Here is a 25,164-nt window from a genome sequence, read left to right as displayed (position 1 = left end):
CAGGGTCAGAAGGATTATCTATGTGCAGGTTAAAATCACCGGTTAAAATGATCATATTATATTTTGAATGTATGTTTGTTAAAAATTCTGAGAATTCCTTGATAAAAGCAGCACTGTCTTTAGGTGGTCTATAAATTGTGACAGATAAAACTGGAGGGCTGCTGAAAACAATAGCATGGAATTCAAAAGTGGTAAAATGATCAAATAAAATTTGTTTGGTGGTGAGTGTGTTGTTGGCTAAAGATGCAGTCCCACCACCTCTCTTACCACTTCTAATAGAAAAAGAGAAATTAAAATTTGGTGGGAACAACTGGTGCATCCAAACCCAGCCATGTTTCAGTTAAAAATAAACAGTCAAGTTTATTATTTAAAATTAAATCATTAATAATAAAAGACTTGTTCAACAGAGAGCGGACATTTAAAAGTGCCATACTGATTGAGACTGGTGGATTTTTGACAAGCTTATGCTGTGTTTGTTGGTCTGTGATTGGTATTGTAATTGTGAATCTACATACATTTGTTTTGGACTCTTTATTGAGTTTAGTTGATATTTTGGAGCATTAAGTGATAGTTGGTTTTTTTTGCCTGTCCCATTTGGTTCTTTAGCCGTCAGAATTGTTGTCTGAAGACCAACAAGGATACCCAATGGATTTACTTTGCCAAATGGATCATCACGACCTTGCCGTATTGGTCCATTTGATCAACCTTTGTTGTTATTATTTATTTTATTTTATTTTCAGTTGTTACAGACGGGACAGACATGACTGAGGGATAGGAAAGGGAGAAAGAAAGATGAAGGAAAAGAAAAACAGAAGGGAAGAGGGACAGTGAGAAAGGGCACTTAAAAAGAGAAAGACCAGAAAGAAAAACCTCCTGGATCACCTGTTGAGAGAAAAAGAAGAGAAAACAAGCAAAAAAAACAGAGCAACATACTAAACACAACAGCATCACGTTAATCTAGCTAAGTGTAAACAGCAGTAAATACTAAATATTGAATGTTGTTGTGTAGCAAGCAGGACCTACAGCGCACAATGTGCTTGGAAATAGCAGCCAATAAAGGTGTAGTTTATGTCTATGAACACTGAACACCCGTGTGCACACCTGTGTGGATCAGCGCGCTTGTATTCAAAAGGTTTCCCCATGTAATGGTCTGCTAGAGGGTGTAGAGAGCCATAGCCCTGTCCCCCAGGGCATGAAGCAGGCATGGAGGAGATCCAGGCTCCAGACATCCAGAGGCCCCAGAGTCCGAGAGCCCAAGGAGGACCACCGGAGGGGCATTAAGTGATAGTTTGTGGAAGGTGAGAAAGCAGAAGGGAACTGGCCACACTACCTGTGTAGAAAACCTTAGAACTGTTCACAGCTTACAGTGGGGTAAATGATTACTTCATTCCCTGCTGAAGTTGTAAGGTTGTTCAGTTATAAAAAAAAACCCGAACAGTCTGTAATTTTTATGGTGAGAAACAGAATATCAAATATAAAATGTTCAGAAAAAACACATTACATGAAAGTTTTAAATTGGTTTGCTTGCCACTGAGCTGTGCAAGCGTAACTTGTCTTAGTACATGGTGGAGAAACCCTTTTTGGCAAGCACAGAGGCAAGTTGATGTCAGAGCGTAACTATTTAAAGCGCATTTGTTATTAAATTATTTATAGGGCTTTGTAGAGATTTAGATACGTATTATGTGTCACACTTTTCATTTAGTCTTTTCTTATATGGTCCTGTAAATGCATAAAGGTTAACCTCAGGTCATCGTGAATGTCATGATGTCTGATTTTGATGAAACCTTCAGAGGCCTAAGATGTGTCTGTTTGCCAAATTTGGTTTCTCAACTCTTCGTGGTCTACGAGCTGTTTTCCAGCAAAGAAAAAAAAAAACAGGTAGAAAGGTATTTTTTACATTATACTCGTAGTAAGGGGTACTATCAAGCATTGAATTGCTGGTTTCTGTGCTTGTAGATTGCTAGCATTAATTGATAACTTTCATCCAAGTATGCTCACTTCTGGCTTTAAAAAACACGGCCTTGGCCAACATGCTAATGCAGAGTCTTAAAAAACTGGTGGCAGTGGGCAGTACCACTCAGCCTCCTAGTAGATGTACCTATGGCAGGGGTGTCCAACTCCAGGCCTCAAGGGCTGGTGCCCTGCAAATATCACCCTGGGTCAACACACCTGAATCAAATGATTAGTTAATTACCAGGCCTCTGGAGAAATTCAGGACATGTTGAGGAGGTCATTTAGCCATTTAAGTCAGCTGTGTTGGATCAATAATACATCTAAAATCTGCTGGACACCGGCCCTTGAGGCCTGGAGTTGGACGCCCCTGACCTATGGCTTGAGTTTCGAAATCTTACGTTACCTTGTTCACAAGTTATCGCATTCACAAGATTTTTAGAAAACTTGACCTCTGACCTTAATGGTCAAGGTCACTGAGATTAGAATTCATCCGAGAATTTAAGTAAAATAAATAAAAAATAAAATTGTTATTTATATAGCACCTTTCAAGACAGAATCAGAAAGTGCTGCACATAAGATTACAAGTCATAAGAAGATTTAAAAAAGACAAAATAAAACAGGCAAAAAATTAACCAAAAGCAGTTTTAAAAAGGTGAGTTTTGAGTTGTTTTTTAAAAACAGCTACCGAGTCCACAGTTCCTAATGTTTGGGGGAGAGAGTTCCACAGTCTCAGGGCCACAGTGGCAAAAGCTCTGTCACCCTTATTTCTCCTCTTAGTCTGTTTTATAGCAAGTAAGCCCTGATCAGATGACCTCAGGGACCTGCTGGGGACATAGGGCTGTAGCAGATCAAAGATGTAGGCTGGTGCCAGTCCATGCACAGCTCTGTAAGTCAAGACCAGGATCTTAAAATTGACTGTAAATTCAACAGGAAGCCAGTGTAACTGAGATAACAACGGTGTCACATGTGAGTACTTGGAGGATTTTGTCAAGATACATATATTTATCGACAGATAAGCTAACAGCAAAATGATCACTAAGTCTTTTTTTTTTTTTTTTGTTCATATTTCTGGTACAAATATGACAGCCCCCCCATATAAAGGCACTGCTCTGGTATAGATTTCAATGCAAAGCTATTAAATTCTAAGTTTCATCACATAGACTTCACTGGAATCCAGTTAAAGCTTAACTGGTCATGACTAACATCTTGTAAGCACTTAAGGTCCACAAGTTCAGTCATCTGCAGAGTTGTTCCTCAGTCAAGGGAACATTTTAAAATCACATTTTTGACAAAAACAAATCACACATTTGTTAAATAGGGATGTATAGTTGTATTACATTTATTGTTACATAGCAATCATTAAGCAGCATGAACAATTTCGTAATAAAATAAAAAGCATCTTTTTTTCAAACAGGCAGCAACTCCAGGTGCCTGTTGTTAAGTTAACTGACATCGGTCATTGAACTTCTGTGAGTCACTAATCATGTAGGCTAAAAGTAAAATCAGTCAATCATGTTTTATTGTGCTACACATCACATACTCCAAAAGGAAGGTAATATAAGGAAACAATGGCGGGCAGTAAAGAGTGAAGAAAGGTTGTGACACCTTTGGATCACTGGTATAAACTCCACTTCTATCGAGCTTTAGGCTCAAGGACATAATTGCCTGTTCTTTATGACTTTTTTTTTTTTTATTGTGGTGTTTTTTTTTTATGTTCTGTGCTTTTGAAACTTAAATTTCTTTGAAAGTGGTGGACACAAACAGAAGACACTTCAAATAGATTCGTGTTAATATAGAAATACAAAGGATGTTAGTTCTGTAGATGAAGGAAATCACTTGTATTAATGTCTTTTTGAAAATAAATAAAATGTGATTTACAAATAAATACATAGAAAGACAAAGCAATTAATTTATAAAACAGGACAAATTACAGATAATTATAGTGCAATGAAAAATCTACCTGATCATCTTGGAATTATGGGAGACCTGTTGGCTTTCAAGTATCCGGATTGAGATTAAACCATTTCAACAAGCATTAAACTGGATTTGGTCATTTAAGTTTTAGCATTTATCATCTTTATGTTTTTCCTATCAAATATATTATGAAATGAAAAATAAATATTTTAAAGTGTAAACAGAAAGACCTTCAAATATTTACAAATATGTAAACTAAATTTGAGACCATCTGATAACAGACTGCTGCTAATTGCATTGTGCTTGAAGTTCACCTTATGACACACACACACACACACACACACACACACACACACTATTTCGGATGAAAATCAACGTACAAACCTTTTGCTCTGCAATTAGTGATTAAGAGGTTGATTAATACTGATAAAGGATGACTCTCTAGATGAAATCTTAAACATAAAACAGACAAAGACAAACATTGGCTCCCGCATTTTGGGGATTATTTGAATGTCTTTGGTTTATCTTAAAGACATCTCCTTCCCTGAATCTCTTCTGCTTCAGACTGGTGCAGTCTATGAGGTCGCTGTAGAGGCTCTTTCTACATGATAGCAATATTGTTGCTGTGCTCTTTAAAAGCACGCTGGATGAGGAATGGTCCATGTAATAAAAACAAATACAAAACATGTGGTTTGAGGCTGGATCAAAGCTTAAAATGAAGGTCTAGGATGACTCCCGTTGAGGTGATGATACTCCTGGTTTAAGGCATCGTAGTTGAGATATGTTGTCTACTGCTCCTTCTCTATTGTCACAGAGACAGTCTGTCCGCCATCTAAAAGGAAACAGTGTGCACAAAAGATGTCTCAGGATGGGTTGTTTATTGAGCACAAACAAAAGCAATTAGGACACAAAAGCATGAAATTGTGAGAAAGGGCATTAGTAACATACTCATTTTCTCTTTGCTGCCATCTTCTGTGTGCTGAACATTATTGCTAAGGACATGCGGGTTAGCTTCTCCATCAGCAGGACTACAATTAAAGTTAAACAGAAATTAATTCAAAGTAAATAAAATTGAAGCCTCTGATATTAAAGATTTGAAAGAAATAGAAAACTTACCCTTTGCCATTCTGCTGGAGGACACTGTTTGCTTGCTCAGGATCTATCTGTACCAATCTGGTGACAAAGGAATGCCCATCTCCCTGACTGAAAATACAGAGAAAAAAAATAAATAAAAATCTTCATTGTTTTTAAATATATTTCTGACACTCCATGAAAGTAACTTTAATTAAAAAAGCTGGATAGGTCTGTTAGTACAAAACCAATTACCCTCCCATACTGAGTAGGCATGCACTAACACCATCTGAATGCGTACATCATTTATTCTGACTGATATTAAGTGGGTGAAAGTTTGGGCGTGCATCAGCTTTTGCCCCCTCACTTTGACTCTGTGATCCATTTTGTTAGTGACCATTTATGGAACTTATCGGACGATCCATTTTTAGTGACAAAGCATATCACATGAGAGTAGACTCACCTTGAGAAAACAGGGAAAAACCAGTACTTTGCCTGGTCTCCAAACACCTCAGCTACATTTCTGCTAAATCCCAGAGAAAACCCATTTTTATCCGGCCCATTTGTGAAAAAAGGAGCCCTAAAAGCCTCTAAAAATGGAGGGAAAAACAAACAAACAAAAAACGACAAGAGTTAGCCAGTGGTGTTTTTTGTAGAAGTGGAATTAAACAAAGTATGTATTTATAGTATTAATTTACCTATAGTGGTCCTGTTCTTTCCCACGAGCCACAGATGGTATCCGAGAAGTGACACGATGCTGATGAAGAACAAGGCCGCCACAAAGAACAGAAACAAGATATGGAATTTGGCGTGGGTGTCAGGCAGCTGTTTCTTTAGAATGAAGGGAAAAAACAAAACACACTTTTAGCTGATTAATCGTGACAGTCCTGAGTCCAATTATGTGGAAAATGAAACAAATTGATACTACTTTGTTTCCTCAGTACAACAAAGTCTTGCATGGAAATAAAATACTGTTTCACTGCTGGACTATGTGACAGGACCCACTGTCTTGTGTAAAGTGTGCTGCAGAGAATCCCCTAAAAATAGCAACAGGTTGATACTGATACACGTGGTGTTCACACCACTAAATGTCATGCAAACACCACGAGGAGGTTCATGTACTTACGGTCCAGAATTTGATGAAATACTGGATGACTGTTGCACAAATCACTACACAGTAGAGTGACGCATAGGACAAAAACAGGACAAAGTACTTGTAGTTTGAGAATCCAACACAGTTATTCACCCTGAAAGAAGATGACACCACAACAACAGGAAGGAGAAAAAAAAAAAAAAAAGAAAGAAAAGAAAAAAAAAAAAAAGAAAGGGGGTGCTGAATAACATTATGACAATAGCCATGGAAAATATAGCTGAGATTATGTATGTATGTATGTATGTATGTATGTATGTATGTATGTATGTATGTCCGTCCATCTTTTTTCCCCTCCCCCAATTTCTCCTAGTGGACCCAACCTTTGCATAAACATTGTGATGTACCAACATCTATATGAGTTATACAAATACTTTATACAAACCCAGTAATCATATATATTTGCAAATTTGACTGTTTTATTGAGCACCAAATCTCAAATTAGACTGTTTGTATCACAATACAACATATCATAGTGTCATACCATAATGATCATAGAGTATGTATATTCAGTGTTGGGGAGTAACGGAATACATGTACCACTGTTACGCATTTAAAATACAAAATATGAGTAACTGTATTCCATTACAGTTACCGTTTAATAGGTGATATTCAGAATACAGTTACTTTGTTGAAATGAATGGATTACGCGGCGGTATTTTCCTGTTTCATAAGGCTATGCCCTCTCCACTTTTGGTTTCCACGCTGGTGGAAACCCAAAATAAAACACACATTAAGAGGCTCTAATGTCTGTGTCTCAATCTCGCGGCCCATGTCACCCCTACTTGCAGCCCGCATAATGACGTGAAGAATTTATTATTTTTTTTTAATTATTCACAAAATTTATTTAATATGAAGGCAATAGGCAGAGTGTTACAGGCATTGCCCTAAAGAATGTAGCCTCATGGACAGTGTAGTCCGTGCTGCAGGAAGAATGGCCTGCCATACCAGTTATGTGTCTGGGAGCGCGAGGAGAGAGAAAAAGAGTTGAAAAGTACGAGCTGTCACCGACCAGAAACGAGAGATGGAAGCGTGTAAATATAATAATAACCACTGCAGCCAAAAAGAGTGGGTGACAAGCCCAGTTGTAAGTAAGCCATTAAGACTCGACTGTACACTGTGTTCGTGTTTTCCTCTCAAACAATAAGTTGGAGCAGCCTTTCAACGCCTCTCTGTCTCTTGCTAGCAAAGGTGACCCAGACAACAAAGTAAAGCTAGTTTTCGGCTACGAGCCCGACATATTAGCCAGAGGTCCCTTTACGGTTTTACACCTTTACGGTTCGGAGCCGCGGACCCGTTTTATATACGCGCGGAATAGTTTCTATACGAGATCGCTGCAAAAAGTGCAGCCTTACATGTCCACCCTACTGTTACTCATTTTTTTATATTAAGATTTAAAAATCTAGTTGGTATTGGAATTGGTATGGCGAATAACCTTCAGTAAAAGTAATAAATCACACAGCAATAGCACATTCATGTAGTTGTAAAAAGCACGATAATATATTAAGTAATCCAAAGTGTTCAGAATACGTTACACTCACTGAGTAACGGAATACGTTACAAAATACATTTTGGGGCATGTATTCTGTAGTGGAATACATTTTAAAAGTAACCTTCCCAACACTGTGTATATTCCCAATCTCCCACTATGCACTGCAAAGTGGGGTTTGATAGTAATATTAACAACAGTAATAAGACTAATGTTCAATTAATGTTCAAGAATTTAAACAAAGAAGTTTAATCGCAAAGTAAAAACAGAATATCATACCAGGGGCAGTGATGGTCCATTTTCAGCACACACCTTGAAAAAAAAGCAAGAAGAACAATGTGCAGTACCATCCAGTATATACCAACATATTGATCTTTTCACTGACCCAGTAAACAAAAACAACACATTTGATAAACCCTTATTAAGATATTAGTTTTCCATATTATCACTTTCCTAAAAAAAAAAAAAAAAAGCACATTTAAAAGTATTCTGTAACGTTTCCTGAATTTCTATTGCCAGAAGAAACTACTTTAGGGTGGATGTTTTAAAAAGATCTTATTCAGGAATGTGTTGATAAAGTGTGGACACTTAGAGAGGACTCACATTTCACAGGTTGAACAGTGATGGCAGCGATCAGGCTTGATTACCTGACAGAAGTCGCAGTATCTGATGGCTAGAGAGAGAGAGAGAAAAAAAAAAATTAACTGTATACGTGCTGGATATTCTTAAAGCATATTCGTTAAATCCCCCTGTGAATCCAAGCGGGTCACATCCTGACTTTTAATTAGCAGGGGAGCCAGAAGAGAAAGCAAGGTGCACCTGAGTCTAATTAACCCTCCTAACACAGGCTTTTCCGTAAACACAGCACAGACAAGCCTAGTATGTATTAAACTGAGAAACAACCAGAGAAGACATGTGATTGTCATTTGTAATGCTTTTGCAATGTTGATGGCTGATGATGAAAACTTTTGTGCACTTCCTCTTTTGTCAGAGCAACATTTTGCTAACAGAGTTTTCCCTGATGGTGTGTAAAACAAAACAAAGCACAGTCACTTACTACACTGTATCTAAAGCCATACCTCCTCCAGTTGTGCGTGTGTACACGGGTAAATTCCTCGCCACTTTCTTCAGAATCTCTTGTTGGGCCTCAGCTCGCTCTTCTCTCTCATACAGCTCCTTCTCTGCCCTGGGTAGACTGAACTGACAACAGAAAAAGAAAAGTGTTCAGTGTTTTGTTTATTTCCTCTCTTCCGCTAAGCGAGGAGTGTGACAGAAGCAAACTTACTGCTTTTGAGGGATTGGCTGGTTTGGACCAGATAGTTTTCCAGTAAGCCCATATGAACATGGCGAGGAAAATGTGAAAGATAACCAAGTAGCTGACTGTTGTAGAAAAAAAGAAAAGAAGGATCCTTAGCGGGAGAGAAATAACAGCATCAAATATGAGTGTGTGTGTGTGTGTGTGTGTGTGTGTGTGTGTGTGTGTGTGTGTGGGCAATACTTACTTCGTTCAGCATTATTTGGGATTGTATCTATAGGAAGAAGGTAAAGTATATGTGTATATATTAGTTAGGAGTAATACATGACTACACATCCCCCACTTCTCTTTCTCACACCATGTTGCAGCAGCCTGGCACGGCCAGCAGTGACCCACCCACAACAGAGAGCTTTGTTTAAGCATCAGCAGGGATGTCCCTGTCCTGACCACAGCCGCAACACAGAGACATGCTGATACTGGTCTCATCAGCTCCCGCCTGAATCAAACTATTTAACTTAGCGTCTGTGTGTGGGAGCAGCACAAATCACACGACACACAACTTATTAAAAACTGCTGAAAAAAAATAGCATAAACACTTAGGACTTACTCAGGAACGCGCCAAATAAATTATGTTTACTAGAATTCAAGTTACAATTACAGAATCCACTCCTGGAAGTTAAATATGTAAAACGGGTACAAACAAATACAAATCAAATTCCCTTTTTTTTTTCTCCTGAAACGACAAGTTGTTAAAATTTAATATTGAAAAATCATTTTTAAACTGCTCAAAATATGTTTAATTACAGATAAATACACACTAATAGCATCAAAAAGTCACGGACTAGATTTTAAAGCTGGCTCGGAAGCACCTCATTTATTGACACCCCAAAACTATATAAAATAACAATAACAACAACAGCAGCAGCTAGTAAATATATCTAGTAAACTCAGAAAGTTTTAACATGATTAAGCAACACACAAACGACAAACCCTTTCACAGTCAATCCACTTTTCTATTTTTATGATATCCGTTATTTGACCCATTACGTCTGCCCTAATGGAGTGATTAATTATTAACGGAGAAAAGTAGTTCCTCTCACTGGAGGGGAAGAAAAAAGTAGACAAACGAAGCTGTCATGAAGAAAAATAACAATTTATGTAAAATATTTCCATGAAAAGGAGAGACAGAAATATGTGTTAATATTCGCCAAACGTTTCATCGCATTACGGAGTGTGAAGCCAGATTTTAAATCTTCAACTAGCTTATCAAAGTTTCAAACCCTGTCACTGTCAACGCACGCGGCCGCTAAAGGTTTATAAAGGTGAGCGCACTTACAGACACACAGCTCGACAACGTAGGCGTAATAGGACCAGCCGACGACCAGGTTAATAAACAGGACAGGTACCCAATTCAGAGCCCGTTTACAGCACCTGAGTGCGTGAGAGGGCGCCATCTTTAATCCGTGTTTGACATTAGCTGACGGTGACGTCACAACCACGGCTTTTAAATGGTCCAGCCAAAGATGCATTAGGCTCAAGATACTTCACCGCAGTGCAGGCGACGAGGAACGGAACGTGGATGTTTTAGTTGTTCAAAAAGTGAAATTTAAGTATATTTTTAACGCACCGTTCGTAATCATTCCTCTCAGCAGAGAAACAGTCATAATAAAACACAGTGGCAGCTAAAGTTGAGGTCTTCTTAGGGCGTATTGAAGCATGTCAGCCTGTTAACCCACAACATTGAAATCATGACTCTCACAATCTTTGGCTAGTTAGTTTCCTCGTGATATGCTCAGACTTTTGTATTTATGAGTAAGAATATGTTGAAAATAAACAAAAAACAAGCAATTTTAGGCCACTCATTAGGTTTAGTAAACCAGAAAAAAAGTCAAACAGAATAGGTCAAAGGTTTCATTTGTTTGTTCATTTATTATTTTGTCCAGCTGGGGGCAGAGAAACACAATGCTGTGTGAAGTTGTGGAGCACAGTTAACCATTGTTTTGGAGCTCGGTGTCTGTCCACCTGTTTGCAATTAAGTAATTTTAGTCTCCACTCCTAATTTGCTAGATGCCTTAATTGTCTTTCTCTTTTTTATTGATTCTTTTTTTCGCTTGGTGCTAGCTGGGCAAGACGGGTGTGTGAATAAGAGGGAGGCGGGAGTTTAAATACCTGGGGTTAGCCATTTAAAGCAATGGACAGTGCACAAAAGAACTGAAGAAGCGAATGTTGGTGAATGCAATTATCCTGTCTTATTCCCCCCCAGGGTGCCCCTCCCTGATCGTTTTTCTACCGGAGGTTTCTTCCTGTTAAGAGGGTTTTTCCTTCGTAATGTTGCCAAATGCTCGCTCATAGAGGCTTATTTGATTATTAAGGTTTTTTACTTCTTATTTACTTCTTTCTACTTTGGGAGAGTGATAAGAAGGAAATTGTTAAATAAATACATTCTGTGACTGACCTCTTTTATTTCTATAAAACTGCTTAAACCTTTATTTATTAAGTCTTCCTTACACCATCATGAAATTGCCTTAGTTTGCCAATACAAAGCAAAAGTTTCAGTGTAGTACATTACAGTTTTAGGTGGAGAACCTCACCGACACTCAAGATTTTTATTGTTTTGAAGATGAGCATGTGCTCCATTACATTTAGTGTTGTATGAAAGAAACACAAATGATAATACAAGATGACATCCAAACAAAATTTTAATGTTGTTTTTCTTTTCTTTTCTGTACACACACATTATGTACATGACGTTGGACTTAAATACACCCCTAATAAATTAAATATTTTCATTTTTAGTTGCTAGTTATAATTAATAGCCTCCTTTCAGAACATTTTCTTCCAAATGAATGGCAAATAGACTGCAAGAGGACAAATGAGGAGCTCATTGTGCATGCTTGCTGTTTATAGAGGCAACTTTCGGTGACGAGCGTGAACGTCTCCCCTTTTTAGTTGAAGAGTGGGAAGATGGAGAGGAAGGTGGGGAGGCAGTTGCAGAAGAGGGGGTGGAGTCAGAAGAAACTGAGCGTCTTCTGGTGGGACTGCTGCTTGGTGAGCCATGGGGCGAAGAGTAGGGTGACAGGGCCTGGAGCATACGGCCACTTCTCTCCTGAATTGCATGCTAAACAAGGGCAGACACAGATCAGATTTTCACTGTGTGTAATGCTATGTTCTGTTGCAGTGATTTAAAGAATGCCTCTTGTGATTCAGTTTATGAAGACGTGCTTGTTTTTGCTCACACACAGACTTTTTTCTAGTTAAGAAGACTGAAATTAAATCTTGTGCTACAGTTAGTGTGTGACGTTTTTATGGTGAAAGTGAACATACCCATGCTCCATCTGGTCCGAAAAGCTCCAGAAAGTTGCCAATGAATTCCCGTGACTTCTCTTCCCATTTGTGGATGAGGTCCTGGCTCTTCTCTTCCACCCTGTAGACAAAATGTTTCGACTTTTCCTCCACCGTACGGACTGTCTCTTTCATCTTGTCCACCTGGTTCTGGAGCCGGTACTTTTTCTCCTGAAATAAAGTAAGGTGCATTTGTGTCTAATTTTGTATTTACAGCCTTTTTTTCCTTTTAAGTTTGATTAAAAATGAAATATTTTCTTACATTAATGAAGCCAACATTTAGCTCACGGGCTGTGTACCCTCTTTGCAGGTTGCGTCTGACATACATGTCGTAATTACGAACGATACGAGTGATCAGATCGGATGTGGAGATGCCCTCCGTCCTCTGAGTGGCCACAAACATTCCTGACATGAACACACAAATACTTTAAATATGTGTAATTAATTATGAGAAAGAAGACAACTAGAATTTATTTTAACGTTGCATGAATCTTCACCTGCTTCCTTGATGTGTTTGTAGACGTCCTCTGATCCAGCGGAGGTGTAAGGTATATCATCATGGGCCACAAAGTCAATCTATGAATGCAACAGAACGGTCTACAGACAGTTTGGACACCGTATAGCTTTAACACTTTATGACATTATAGGAAGCTGTGTTTAAAGTTACTGTGTGACCTTTGACCTTATGTTTCTTGAGGAATTCTGGTGTAAGACTCCAGGGTGCATCCCGCACTACCTCGTCAACGTAACGGCAGTGCCTGAGGGCTTCGTAGCGTTCGTCCTCTGTCATCACCGTATAGCCCTTAAACTTGTGAGTGAGTTCATCGCTGCACACTAGGAACACAGAGATTTTCAGTGCTTGCCTCCTTCCTGATTTAATTTTTTTTTTTTTTTCCCATATTTGCCACACTGACATGTTTCAGATCATCAAACTAATTTTAATACTGGACAAGTTAACCTGAGTAAATACATAATGCAGTTTTTAAATGATGTTTTCGTTTATTAATGGTAAAAAGCTATCCGACCTTACCTGGCCCTGTGTGAAGAAGTAATTTTTCCATAAACAATGAAGCATTAAGATCAGTCTTTCGCTATGGAGGAATTTGGGTCCACTCTTCTTTGCAGAATTGTTTGAATTTGGCCACACTGGAGGATTTTCTACCATGAATGGCCCGTTAAACGTTACGCCACGGCAGATTGTTTCGGATCACTGTCCTACTGCATAACCTAAGTGAGCTTTGGGAAACAAACTACAGGGAGTGCAGAATTATTAGGCAAGTTGTATTTTTGAGGAATAATGTTATTATTGAACAACAACCATGTTCTCAATGAACCCAAAAAACTCATTAATATCAAAGCTGAATGTTTTTGGAAGTAGTTTTTAGTTTTAGCTATTTTAGGGGGATATCTGTGTGTGCAGGTGACTATTACTGTGCATAATTATTAGGCAACTTAACAAAAAACAAATATATACCCATTTCAATTATTTATTTTTACCAGTGACACCAATATAACATCTCCACATTCACAAATATACATTTCTGACATTCAAAAACAAAACAAAAACAAATCAGCGACCAATATAGCCACCTTTCAAAAGCCTGCCATCCATGCCATCCATGGATTCTGTCAGTGTTTTGATCTGTTCACCATCAACATTGCGTGCAGCAGCAACCACAGCCTCCCAGACACTGTTCAGAGAGGTGTACTGTTTTCCCTCCTTGTAAATCTCACATTTGATGATGGACCACAGGTTCTCAATGAGGTTCAGATCAGGTGAACAAGGAGGCCATGTCATTAGTTTTTCTTCTTTTATACCCTTTCTTGCCAGCCTCGCTGTGGAGTACTTGGACGCGTGTGATGGAGCATTGTCCTGCATGAAAATCATGTTTTTCTTGAAGGATGCAGACTTCTTCCTGTAACACTGCTTGAAGAAGGTGTCTTCCAGAAACTGGCAGTAGGACTGGGAGTTGAGCTTGACTCCATCCTCAACCCGAAAAGGCCCCACAAGCTCATCTTTGATGATACCAGTCCAAACCAGTACTCCACCTTGCTGGCGTCTGAGTTGGACTGGAGCTCTCTGCCCTTTACCAATCCAGCCATGGGCCCATCCATCTGGCCCATCAAGACTCACTCTCATTTCATCAGTCCATAAAACCTTAGAAAAACCAGTCTTGAGATATTTCTTGGCCCAGTCTTGACGTTTCAGCTTGTGTGTCTTGTTCAGTGGTGGTCGTCTTTCAGCCTTTCTTACCTTGGCCATGTCTCTGAGTATTGCACACCTTGTGCTTTTGGGCACTCCAGTGATGTTGCAGCTCTGAAATATGGCCAAACTGGTGGCAAGTGGCATCTTGGCAGCTGCACGCTTGACTTTTCTCAGTTCATGGGCAGTTATTTTGCGCCTTGGTTTTTCCACACGCTTCTTGCGACCCTGTTGACTATTTTGAATGAAACGCTTGATTGTTCGATGATCACGCTTCAGAAGCTTTGCAATTTTGAGACTGCTGCATCCCTCTGCAAGATATCTCACTATTTTTGACTTTTCTGAGCCCGTCAAGTCCTTCTTTTGACCCATTTTGCCAAAGGAAAGGACGTTGCCTAATAATTATGCACACCTGATATAGGGTGTTGATGTCATTAGACCACACCCCTTCTCATTACAGAGATGCACATCACCTAATATGCTTAATTGGTAGTAGGCTTTCGAGCCTATACAGCTTGGAGTAAGACAACATGCATGAAGAGGATGATGTGGACAAAATACTCATTTGCCTAATAATTCTGCACTCCCTGTAATAGATGGACATTCTCCTTCAGATAGCTGAAGAAGAAACTGATAGCAGAGAGCAGAATTCAGGGTTCCTTCAAGTCTTCCAGGTAGGTCTTGAAGCAGCAAAGCAGCCCTAGACCATCACACTACCACTACCATGTGTTGATGTTCTTTTTATGAAATTGTTAGTTTCATGTCCGATGTAACAAGACTCAAACCTTCCAAAAAGTTCAAGATTTCCTTTGTCAGTGCACAGAATATTTCTCCAAAGGTTTTGGGGGGGTCATCACAATGTGAGATGAAACTTTGTTTGATTAAAACCTTGACCCTGCACTTCCCCAGATGTTGTTCTGGAGTAATTTTGGTATGCTGGACACTCCTAAGAAGGGCAACTGCTTTTCCGAGTTTTCTGTATTTTTGTATAATGGCTCTCACAGTGGTTCACTGAAGTCCCAAAGCTTTAGAAATGGCTTTGTAAATCTTTCCATACTGATACTTCAGTTTTTCACTAGTTAGTCACACTTACTTTAAGATTTAACAATGGAAGTATTTTCACACACAATCAGGAAGGTTTGGAGAATGTTCTTCACTTACTGAATGAAATCATCATTTAATAACTGCATTTATATTTATTCGAGTTGTCTTTGTTTAATATTAAAATTACTTTGATGACCTGAAACATGTGAGTGTGACAAATATGCAAAAAAAAAAAAAAAAAAAAGATATCGGGAAGGAGGCAAATGCTTTTTCACTGCTGTGTACACGTGACTCTTTGGAGGCCTTCTCTGTCTATTTTCATGACCCTGAAGGTTAAAGAGTGTTACTTTGTGCATGCGTTACTGTGGCGAGTGAATGAAAGGCATACTTTACCTCCTACTATAAGATGAGTGTTTGGGAACACATTCTTTGCCTGCATCAGAGCTCGAGCATGTCCCGAATGGAAAAGATCAAAGATTCCATCAGCGTAGACTCTCACGGGGCGGTTAGCTAAACATGAAGGATGGTCTTTAAATGTAGTCATGTCATGACATAAAACTGGAGCAGTTTATATTTTTGCTGTTACAAATATGGAATTCTAATGACACAGTGATGCTTTTAATTGTTAGTTAATCATTATTTTGCTGATTTGTCACTCAGTCAGATTCACAGCTGTGATCAAACCCTGAATCATCAAAATAACTGGCAGTTATGTAACAATGCTGATAATGAAATCACTTTTTTATAACTGATATCAGACAATTACAGCACAGCAAAACATCTTGGGTTAACTTTTCTTTTCCGAATTATCTTCCCTGTGTATTCAGAGTTTTTTTTAAAAAGGTGGTGATAAGTGCAACCTGGTGTCCCCCTCCGTGCTTGAGCAATGGTGAGCTTGTCATGTGGGATATCAGATTCAAAACCTGTAGACTTGGCAAAATCTGCTGGCTCCCGTGGAGTCTGAACACAAAGACCAGATGGAGACATTCAGATACAGTTGGTGCAAAAAGTCATCTGTTCTCAAAATCATTTCAATTTTACAGGTCGCCAGAATACATTATATGACACAAAACTATGTGTAATTACTGACGAAACATGTTCCCTCTTGCTTCATTCCTAACTGCTCGTGTTTCAAGTTTATCCAATCTCTTGCACGTGTTCAGACTTCTGCCCAGAAGTGGATGTTATTGGTATAGTCATGTTGCATTTGATAAACACCGGGGTTCATAAAAACAGAAACTGTAAGACAGTATACAGGAACACTTTAGAAAATTAAAGCATTTAAGTGAATTACTTATAATAGAAATATATGAGATGTGGTAAGTTTGCAGGTTGTGCCTCCTCTCTGTATGATAATAACTTAAAGGTAGTTTTTTTTTAACCAATTTTAGCACATGGATGTTCAAAGATGCTATAGACTTTGTGTTGCATGCATGTCCACCTTTATCCTTTGGTGTGCTGAAAGATATACTTTAAACTCTTGATCTCTTTTTAAGTGTCTTTTGCTCCCTGAGTTGTGTTCAAATATATGATTGGTTAGTATACCAGTGCAAAATATTAATTTGACCTTGTAAACATTAGCAACATGCTCCTATGCTTCTTAATTTTTGTCTTGTATTCTGATCTCAGCCTTCATGGCTTATACACATACTGACGCACAAGCCAGCATATTTCCACATCGGACATAAATGTAAGAATTAAAATTCGAATAAATAATTATTGTTTTCGTGTTAAGTCTTTAATTCCTTTTGACATTAATTATTGCTACTGCAGACATGAGTCATGCTGTTCCACGGAGTTAATCGGTTAACTTATCCCAGTCATATAACCACAGTGGAAAAGATTACCTCAGTAATATTCAAAGCATGTTAAATAATAATGCAGTATAAGGCAGAGATATACCTCACTTCATTATAGTGTCCTCTAAATATATTCACAAAAACAAAATAAGAGGGGATCTCGTGGGGCTCCCTGTTGTTTATTATTTGAAAAACAGTGTGCAGTTGGTTCTCTTTGCTAATGACAGAAGCAGGCTTACCCTGCGAGGGCCTCCTCTTTGATTGTGCGCGGCAGCCTGTTGATGGTGCTGTCCATTGCCGCCACGGCCTCGTCTCCTGCGAGCCATCTGGGATGTTCTTTTTTCAGCCAACAATAACACTGCACAAGCCTGGTGCTCCTCTCTGTCAGCCCTACTACTGCAAGGGAAGGATCTCTAAAGCTGTGTGTCTGTTGAAGTATACATCCTATCACCCTGCCTGACCCTGATGACAGGATAACATAGCGGGCAAAGTTCAGGCCACAGTGGTAAAGGCTTTCAGAAATGTAGATTGCATTTGCAATCAATGCTGAGCTTGGAAAGACTTTCCCTTTATTTGTGCGGTGGCAGCAGCAGCATGATCCAGCGAGTGTTGATCCACTGAAAGTCCAGCTCTTTAACATTTTAGTACACATCTGTAAAAATATGCTTGCTTTTTTTTTTTTTTTTTTACCATTTTTCAAAATTTTATTCCTTACGTTTTAACATAAAGAATAGCGGCTGCATACGTAACACTGTAATTTTTTCTGAGAAAGCCATTCAAGATAAACTATGAAGCTGTAATGGGAGGTCAGACACTACCAGCCTTTGGAACCAAACACAGGGGACAGTGAGTCCCGGCATTTCTCAGAGTTGTTAAAAGTTAGCCACAGTGGCAGAAATCTGTGTATATCTTAAAATCAATAATATCCTGTCTTTCTTGTGCATTATAGCACACAATGCACATCCTGGTTTTGACATCAACTCATGCAGCTTTTTGGTGCTGAAGTGTTTCCCTATGTAACACACACAAACACGACCGTGGCTCAGGGGGTTGGGAAGCGTATCTGTAACCGGAAGGTCGCCGGTTTGATCCCCGGGCTCTCTGTCCTGGTCGTTGTGTCCTTGGGCAAGACACTTTACCGTACTGGTGTTGGCCAGAGGGGCCGATGGCGCGATGTGGCAGCCTTGCTTCTGTCAGTCTGCCCCAGGGCAGCTGTGGCTACAACCGTAGCTTGCCTCCACACCAGTGTGTGAATGCGAGAGTGAATGAATAGTGGCATTGTAAAGCGCTTTGGGTGCCTTGAAAAGCGCTACATAAATCCAATCCATTATTATTATTATTAAAGCTGCACACGAAACATTATTTTCTACACAAAAATAAATAAAACTAAGACTTTTCAGGGAGGCTAGCTGCTAAAAAATGTTTTAGCCAGTCAGTGACTCTGTCTACTCTGTTTCAGTTCAAGTATATGAAAAACACTGACTAGTGTGATTACATAACTTTTCATTTAGTGCTAACATCTGGTCAAAGTTTCAGTTTGTCTAGCAGGCTACTTTTATGACTAATATTCCCATCAGACATCTGCCTTTTTTCTTTAACTCTGCTCTCTTTAGTTTCACTTTAACTTTGAGCTGAGCTGTTTTTGAGTAAATCCAATGATTTTGTACAAAACACATTTTAAAAGTAATGCACCTAGCGCTAAGCACTGGTGACAAGGCTGAGATAACAAGGCTGAAAGTCTCTTTGGGTGTGTGGCATGTTCAGGAGATACCAAAGATATGCAGTGATCTATATCTTTGTAATATTTGTAAGGTATTTAAGACTTTATCAAAAGGTCCAAATTATTTATTGTAGAACTATTTTTCTAAAGAGGAAACTTTGAGTCAGATAGTCGGTCACACAGTGGAAATTTAAGAAATGTTTCACCAAACCACAGATTGGATGATCAGCTCATACATATGTCTGCTTTTACGAATTACTGTACTGTAATCCGCAATAAAGTGTTGGGAAATCTTTAACTGCTTTATGGAGGTGAGCTCATAATGAACAACTGGCCTTGGTTTTCCAGAAGTGACTTATGGAAAATCCCTTGAACATGTTTCACTTTCATTGTTATTCCTCCCTGATAAATCGCAGCACTTTGAAAAACAAATGCTAGATTTTTGGTTCCAGATCAGAATAATCTCAGTCAGCAACAAGCATAACCGGTGTGATCACACAGGAAGGGGGAGCGATTTCATGGGAATTTCTCACCTGTGAACACAATGACATGGGGTAAGGGGGTGTGGTTATCTATGCGAAAGCATGCTGGGCGGGAGCATTGCTGTGCTGTTCCTCTCACTTCCTGAACTGAAGGCCTCCAAATATGTGGAGGTACAAACGCAGGATAACCTAACATTCAGGAGCTTTGACACACCACGTTACCCTGCATTGAAGGTAAGACTCTGATTACAATAAAAACATTTCATATTCTTACATTCTTTGGAGAAAGGCAGAACCTGTACTATACAAAAGGCGTGCTCTATAAATCACCAGTCTCAGGGTGTTCAAGGAGCAAACACATATTTTTCTGCTCTTTTCTGACTCCTGTTTGGTAGATGAGTAACCAATTAAGGATACAGTGTAAAGTATTCGAGAAAGAGAACCGTCTGTTTTGTTTGTGTGGTTATATTATGAACAGGATAATGTTTGAAATGTCTTTTTATGTAATAGTCTGATCTAGACTGATTAATCTATTTCAGTTTAAAGTGCCCGTGTAAAGCATGCTCCTGTGGCAGTATCTGATAACCTTTCTGCTGGTTACTGTTCAAATATGCAAAGGTAGGAAACAAATCATGAAAATGTAAATGGCTTTCTTTACATATCAGCGGTGTGTGTGTGTGTGTGTGTGTGTGTGTGTGTGTGTGTGTGTGTGTGTGTGTGTGTGTGTGTGTGTATACAGTGTTTGCACACACGTACAGCTGTGGTCACAAAACATATGACAAAAATGTATCACAAGTTTTCAGTCAAGCAGCATTTGAGGAAATGCTGTTTCTTGGAATTAGTTAAGGGTCCTCTTCTAATTTGACTGTAAGTGGAGTCACTGCTGATGTGCAACTGTTACTGAAAAACACATTTCTGTACTTTTCTTTTCATCTTAGTAAATAACCATCTTGTCAGTGATAAAATCTTTAAACAATCGAATAATCTAGATATCATTTCAAGTTCTTACAAAGTCCGTGTCTAAAATATGCATTTGCTTAGCAGTAGATAGTTATATGTACAGAGGTGTGTCCTGAGCTTGGGTGCAGTAAGTTTCAGTGAGTCAGTGCGACATGAAAACTTGTAATGAGGAACAATGAACTACACACTGAAACCAGTAGTACTGATGTCACAAGATGACATCAGCACAATGTTGGTTTGAGATATTATACAAACACGCTTTCGGCACTAAGTGATCACAAAAATAGGGTTTGCATGCTTTAGTCACACTGATGTTAAATCTCTTATGAGAAACATGTGGCCAAGGTAGCAGCGATACAAATTCAAAACCCGTTAAAAATGCAGTATTAAAAGACAAGATCTACAACAGCAACAATATCTATGCTGGTCAGATCCATAAAGGTCCCACAAATTACATGAGACACACACTGGATATGAGGAATGGAAGTAGTCACTGTGATGTCAGGTTTGAGGCCTTGATTTTGGGGTTCTGCCCTGTTTTAAATCATTTGTAGAATTCACAATGAAGCAAGCAGCAGTATTTAACAAGTAACTCCTCCAAAAGGCTCCAACACTGAGTCAATGAATTGGAGATGTCCAATTCATTGACTCAGTGTATATGTGTGTATATATATATATATATATATATATATATATATGACACATGCCTCTCAAGATGGCGCAAAGTTTAGACGTATAGTATTTAGATGTTGTGCAATCTTTCCCATGCAATGTCTGCAGAGATCAATTACATAATATCTTAATTACCTGAATGCATCTGTCTTGTTTTGTTTTTTATCTCTCACCAGCTGAGAAATGCGATGAATTTACCGATCTGAATCTTGGTCACTCAATCATTGGTACCAGCCTCAAAGTTCGGTTGTTGCTATACACTAGATTAAATGGGACATGTGGTACCCTTATGTCCCACACCAACCTGTCTGCCTACCCCCAATTTAATGCGTCAAAACCGACCACCTTCATCATTCATGGGTATCGGCCCACTGGATCTCCACCGGAATGGCTCGATAAGCTCACTGAGCGTCTGCTGGTCAGGAAAGACATAAACGTTATAGTGGTAGACTGGAACTACGGTGCTGCGACTCTGAAATATTGGGAAGCAGTGAAGAACACACGCAAAGTAGCATCCAACATCACAGCTTTGATTAATATGTTGCAGGTATGGCAAGTTGTCTGATTTCAAATGTCAGAGTGTGTAGTGTCTAGCGATTCTAAAACTGATATTTTTTCAGGAGCACGGAGCCGATCTGAGCTCCATCCACATGATTGGTGTCAGTCTAGGAGCTCACATATCAGGCTTTACGGGCGCTAACTTGAAGGGAGAAATTGGAAGAATAACAGGTAAGAGTGGCACTTACATTGACGTCACTTCCACTTCCTGATATAGAATTAAAACCTGAAGTGGTATTTTTACTTGTTTTAAATCCCTCTAAAACAGGCCAATAGTAAAGCGAGCCTAATTTATGTTTCAGGTCTTAAGAACAATCTTATTTGACTCAATCTAAAGGAGAAGAAAACTTCTTAAGAACTTGTCCCATTGAGAAGTTTGCATGACGTTTGGAAGCTGACGTGCTTAAGGGTGACATTTTGTAGTGGCTCTTGACTGAGCTTTTAATTCCTAGATTTCCAACTTTAGAAGTCACTAATAGCAAAAGGAGATAAAGCCACTGGTGCTGAAGGGTTTAATAAAAGTTGCAGAGTGTATGAACAATGTGTTATTTGTCATGGTTGAGTTGTGGACTCAAAGGAACATACCGTGCTTCGGGTTTTGCCTGGGTTGGAGTCGCCATGAAAAAAGCGGCACAGTTTTGGTAAAATTCCCTGAGGAGAGATGACGTTCAAAGATCACGCTAATTCTCTGGAGGCTCACTGAGAATATCTGGTTTAAAACAGCAGGGAAAAACTGTCACATGAAAAAAAAGATACGTAGAAAAAAATGAGAAAAGGAGACAGCTATGAAGGTCAGCTGGGATAAGCGCTCGTCCTAGGTGTTGTCGGAATATTTAAGTGAGGTCAACATTCTGTTTTCGACTGATGTTTTCTACTGTGATGTTTGCAGCACTGGATCCTGCTGGGCCAGGGTTCAAAGGCAAAAACCCAGAGGACCGACTGGACTCTTCAGATGCACAGTTTGTGGATGCCTTGCACACAGACATGGATTGTCAGTCAATCACCTTATTTATTATTATGAAGAATTTCTTTTCTTTACACAAAACAGGCATACACGTTGTGTATATGTGTCAATTTGTTATTGTTATATTACAGTGCTGGGTTTCAGGGAACCTTTAGGTCACATTGATTTCTACGCCAATGGAGGAGCAGACCAACCCGGCTGCCCAAAGACTATTTTCTCAGGTAAGATCAGTAAGTTTAAGAAACTTTTGGTATAAAGAACTGAACTTTATGTTAACAATTTACTTTCTCATCCCTGAAAAGGACAGTATCTTAAATGTGACCACCGGAGATCGGTGTTCCTCTTCATTGACTCTATAAATGCCACATGTACCAGCAGGACCTACCCCTGCTCGTCCTATAAAGACTTTCTGGATGGCAAATGCTTAACCTGCAGTCAGTTTGGTAATGCTGGATGTCCTATTTTAGGTTGGTGATGAAAAACACACAAATTAAATTTTCTGTCAACTAACAGGCAGTTACGAAAATCCAAATATGCACATTTTGCCAGTTTGTATTTTATTTCTTTAGATTTTACAGTGTATTATTCAGCACTGACACAGGTGTTTTAACCTAACCCAGGTTATGACGTCATAAAATGGAAAGACATCCTGCTGGAACAGAACCAAACAAAGGCCTACTTCAGAACAAACGAAAAATCTCCATACTGCAGTGAGTAACAGTTTACTAATGATCAGTAAGCTATAAAAAAAATCCTTAATTTCAATACAGCATACAATCTGATTGTCAGCCTGCACTGCCACCTAGTGGTAGAACTATACTTTTCTCAATGGTTTAACACATTTTAATGTGCCACTTTATTAGGTACACCTGTTCAACTTGTTATTAAAGCAAATATTTAATTAGTCAATCACATGACAGCATCTCGGTGCATTTATTACATTTGCCAGAGGTCAGAGTAGAATGACCAGGCTGATTTGAGCTGTTAGGAAAGCAACAGTAACCACTCTTTACGAATAAAGGTATGCAGAAAAGCATCTCTGAATTCGCAACATGTCAGACCAAATGGGCCACAGCAACAGAATCAGAAAGTCTTGCTCCTATCAGCTAAGAAAAGGGAACTGTGTTTAAAGTGTGCACAGGTCCACCAAAATTAGACAAATGAAGATTGGAAACACATTACCAGGTCTCAGGAGTGTCGCTGTCTGCTGTGAGATTTGGCATAAACAACATGATAATATTGATCTTTCCTGCCTTATTTTTGAGATATCCCAGATTGTGCTGGTGTAATGGTGTGTGGGATATCTTCTTGGCACACTTTGGAGCCCATATTATGAACTAAGCATCGTTTGAGTGTCACAGTCTACCTGATTATTGTTGCTGACCATGTCCATCCCTTTATGACCACTGCTTCCAGCAAGATAACACGCTGTGTCAAAAAGCTCAAATCATCACAAACTGGTTTCTTGAGCATGACATTTAGTCCACTCTTCTCAAAGGGCCTCCACAGTCACCAGATCTCAATCCAACAAAGCACCTTTGGGATGTGGTGGAACGAAAGTTTTATATCCTTAATGTGCAGTTGACAAATCTGCTGTAACTGTGTTTTGCTGTGATGTTAATGCGGACCAAAATCTCAGAGGAATGTTTCCAGCACCTTGTTGATTCTATGCCATGAGGAATTTATTTGTTTATTTATTTTTTTATAAAAAATCTAAATGAACAGTTATGTTTATAACCCTTGAAATGGGGAATGAGCCAGAGAAGCAAGACAGGTTAAGTGTGTTTTATAGTTCAAAACAAAAGACTTGAATTAAAAAATGTCATGTCTTTGCTCAGTGACAAACTACAGGATAGATGTGGTGATATGGAACAAGGATGTGCAGTGGGGATACTTGACTGTTAAACTTCATGGCAATGGTAAACAAGCACAGGCAACCATTGACCAGTAAGTCTCCTCTGCATATATAGCCAAGATTTGTCTTTATCTCCATGTTACTACCTTCTCTAACTAATGTATTTTTCCCCCTCATATTAGTAAATCCTTAAATTTCAAGAAGTTCACAGACACCGAGCTGTTGGCTGCGTTTGACAAAGACATTCAGTGGGTGGAAAAGGTGTCTGTTAAATTCTCCACTGGGAATGTATTGCAGCCCAAACGTAAGCTCAGAATTCTCCGAATCCGTCTCAAAAACCTGGAACCTAAAGGGAATAAAGCACAGGGGTATGCTAAAATTTTACCTTTAAGAAATGACACGCAGCATCAGCTGGTTTCTTTGTTGAAGCACTTCTTATATCTCCCAGCTGTAGATTTACCGACGTGTCTGGTTTTTCCCCTCACAGGCCTCTGTGTCGATATGACGTCCTTCTCGAGGAGAACAAAGAGGTCACCTTCAGGCCAATTCCCTGTGAAGAATCAAACTTCTAAAGGGGAGAAAAATTGCATAACATTTCACTGCATGTATGGAGAGAGATTCGGCTGATTCTACAGTTCTTCCAGAATTGTTCATGAAAAGACCAGCACTGCTAAAACAAAACAAAATAACACAATGTTGCCTCACAGTAAGAAGGTCTATGTTTGAGCCAACT

General features: G+C 39.1%; 3 protein-coding genes across 4 annotated transcripts; 1 reads left to right on the top strand and 2 right to left on the bottom strand.

Moving 5' to 3' along the window:
• Positions 1 to 3,177: 3,177 nt before the first annotated feature.
• Positions 3,178 to 10,371, bottom strand: LOC308387210 (palmitoyltransferase ZDHHC20-B-like). The gene is made up of 12 exons (XM_080867121.1): positions 10,169 to 10,371; positions 9,080 to 9,106; positions 8,863 to 8,957; positions 8,657 to 8,777; positions 8,181 to 8,250; positions 7,857 to 7,889; positions 6,065 to 6,185; positions 5,637 to 5,769; positions 5,402 to 5,528; positions 4,984 to 5,070; positions 4,816 to 4,895; positions 3,178 to 4,699 (listed from the first exon to the last, which is right to left on the bottom strand). The coding sequence occupies exons 1-12, from the start codon at positions 10,359 to 10,361 to the stop codon at positions 4,656 to 4,658; spliced, it is 1,131 nt and encodes a 376-aa protein (XP_080723247.1). The 5' UTR covers positions 10,362 to 10,371; the 3' UTR covers positions 3,178 to 4,655.
• Positions 10,372 to 11,703: 1,332 nt separating this feature from the next.
• Positions 11,704 to 17,592, bottom strand: LOC308387211 (choline-phosphate cytidylyltransferase B-like). The gene is made up of 8 exons (XM_080867122.1): positions 17,460 to 17,592; positions 16,282 to 16,381; positions 15,815 to 15,931; positions 12,857 to 13,008; positions 12,672 to 12,750; positions 12,437 to 12,579; positions 12,157 to 12,345; positions 11,704 to 11,950 (listed from the first exon to the last, which is right to left on the bottom strand). Exons 1-8 carry the CDS (start codon positions 17,544 to 17,546, stop codon positions 11,714 to 11,716), a joined length of 1,104 nt encoding a protein of 367 aa, XP_080723248.1. The 5' UTR covers positions 17,547 to 17,592; the 3' UTR covers positions 11,704 to 11,713.
• A 1,934-nt stretch (positions 17,593 to 19,526) lies between these two features.
• Positions 19,527 to 25,057, top strand: lipia (lipase, member Ia). 2 transcript variants are annotated; one of them, XM_080867119.1, is made up of 11 exons: positions 19,527 to 19,656; positions 19,962 to 20,040; positions 21,231 to 21,601; positions 21,675 to 21,783; positions 22,502 to 22,603; positions 22,708 to 22,797; positions 22,879 to 23,043; positions 23,197 to 23,286; positions 24,415 to 24,523; positions 24,614 to 24,799; positions 24,919 to 25,057. In XM_080867119.1, the coding sequence occupies exons 2-11, from the start codon at positions 19,983 to 19,985 to the stop codon at positions 25,001 to 25,003; spliced, it is 1,365 nt and encodes a 454-aa protein (XP_080723245.1). In that variant the 5' UTR covers positions 19,527 to 19,656; positions 19,962 to 19,982; the 3' UTR covers positions 25,004 to 25,057. The 2 variants fall into 2 exon arrangements, with proteins under 2 accessions (XP_080723245.1, XP_080723246.1); XM_080867120.1 differs by lacking the exon at positions 19,962 to 20,040 and having other exon boundaries at positions 19,564 to 19,656.
• The last annotated feature ends 107 nt before the right edge of the window (positions 25,058 to 25,164 follow it).

Source organism: Rhamphochromis sp. 'chilingali' (genome assembly GCF_963969265.1).
Source record: "Rhamphochromis sp. 'chilingali' genome assembly, chromosome: 19".
Classification (NCBI taxonomy): domain Eukaryota; kingdom Metazoa; phylum Chordata; class Actinopteri; order Cichliformes; family Cichlidae; genus Rhamphochromis; species Rhamphochromis sp. 'chilingali'.
Note: the sequence above shows the minus strand (reverse complement) of the source record. Positions and strands in the feature narration are given on the sequence as shown.

Excerpts from the sequence above, each read along its gene's own strand:
- LOC308387210 (XM_080867121.1), bottom strand. The coding sequence starts at position 10,361 with ATGCATCTTTGGCTGGACCATTTAAAAGCCGTGGTTGTGACGTCACCG. Across the intron at positions 7,890-8,180 it reads CACTGTTCAACCTGTGAAAT|GTGTGTGCTGAAAATGGACC; the intron begins GTGAGTCCTCTC and ends TTTTTTTTCAAG. Across the intron at positions 5,529-5,636 it reads AAAGAACAGGACCACTATAG|AGGCTTTTAGGGCTCCTTTT; the intron begins GTAAATTAATAC and ends CTCCATTTTTAG.
- LOC308387211 (XM_080867122.1), bottom strand. The coding sequence starts at position 17,546 with ATGGCTCGCAGGAGACGAGGCCGTGGCGGCAATGGACAGCACCATCAA. Across the intron at positions 13,009-15,814 it reads CACTCATCTTATAGTAGGAG|TGTGCAGCGATGAACTCACT; the intron begins GTAAAGTATGCC and ends CTGTGTTCCTAG. Across the intron at positions 11,951-12,156 it reads TCGGACCAGATGGAGCATGG|CATGCAATTCAGGAGAGAAG; the intron begins GTATGTTCACTT and ends GCCCTTGTTTAG.
- lipia (XM_080867119.1), top strand. The coding sequence starts at position 19,983 with ATGCTCCTGTGGCAGTATCTGATAACCTTTCTGCTGGTTACTGTTCAA. Across the intron at positions 21,784-22,501 it reads AGAAATTGGAAGAATAACAG|CACTGGATCCTGCTGGGCCA; the intron begins GTAAGAGTGGCA and ends TGATGTTTGCAG. Across the intron at positions 23,044-23,196 it reads TGCTGGATGTCCTATTTTAG|GTTATGACGTCATAAAATGG; the intron begins GTTGGTGATGAA and ends AACCTAACCCAG.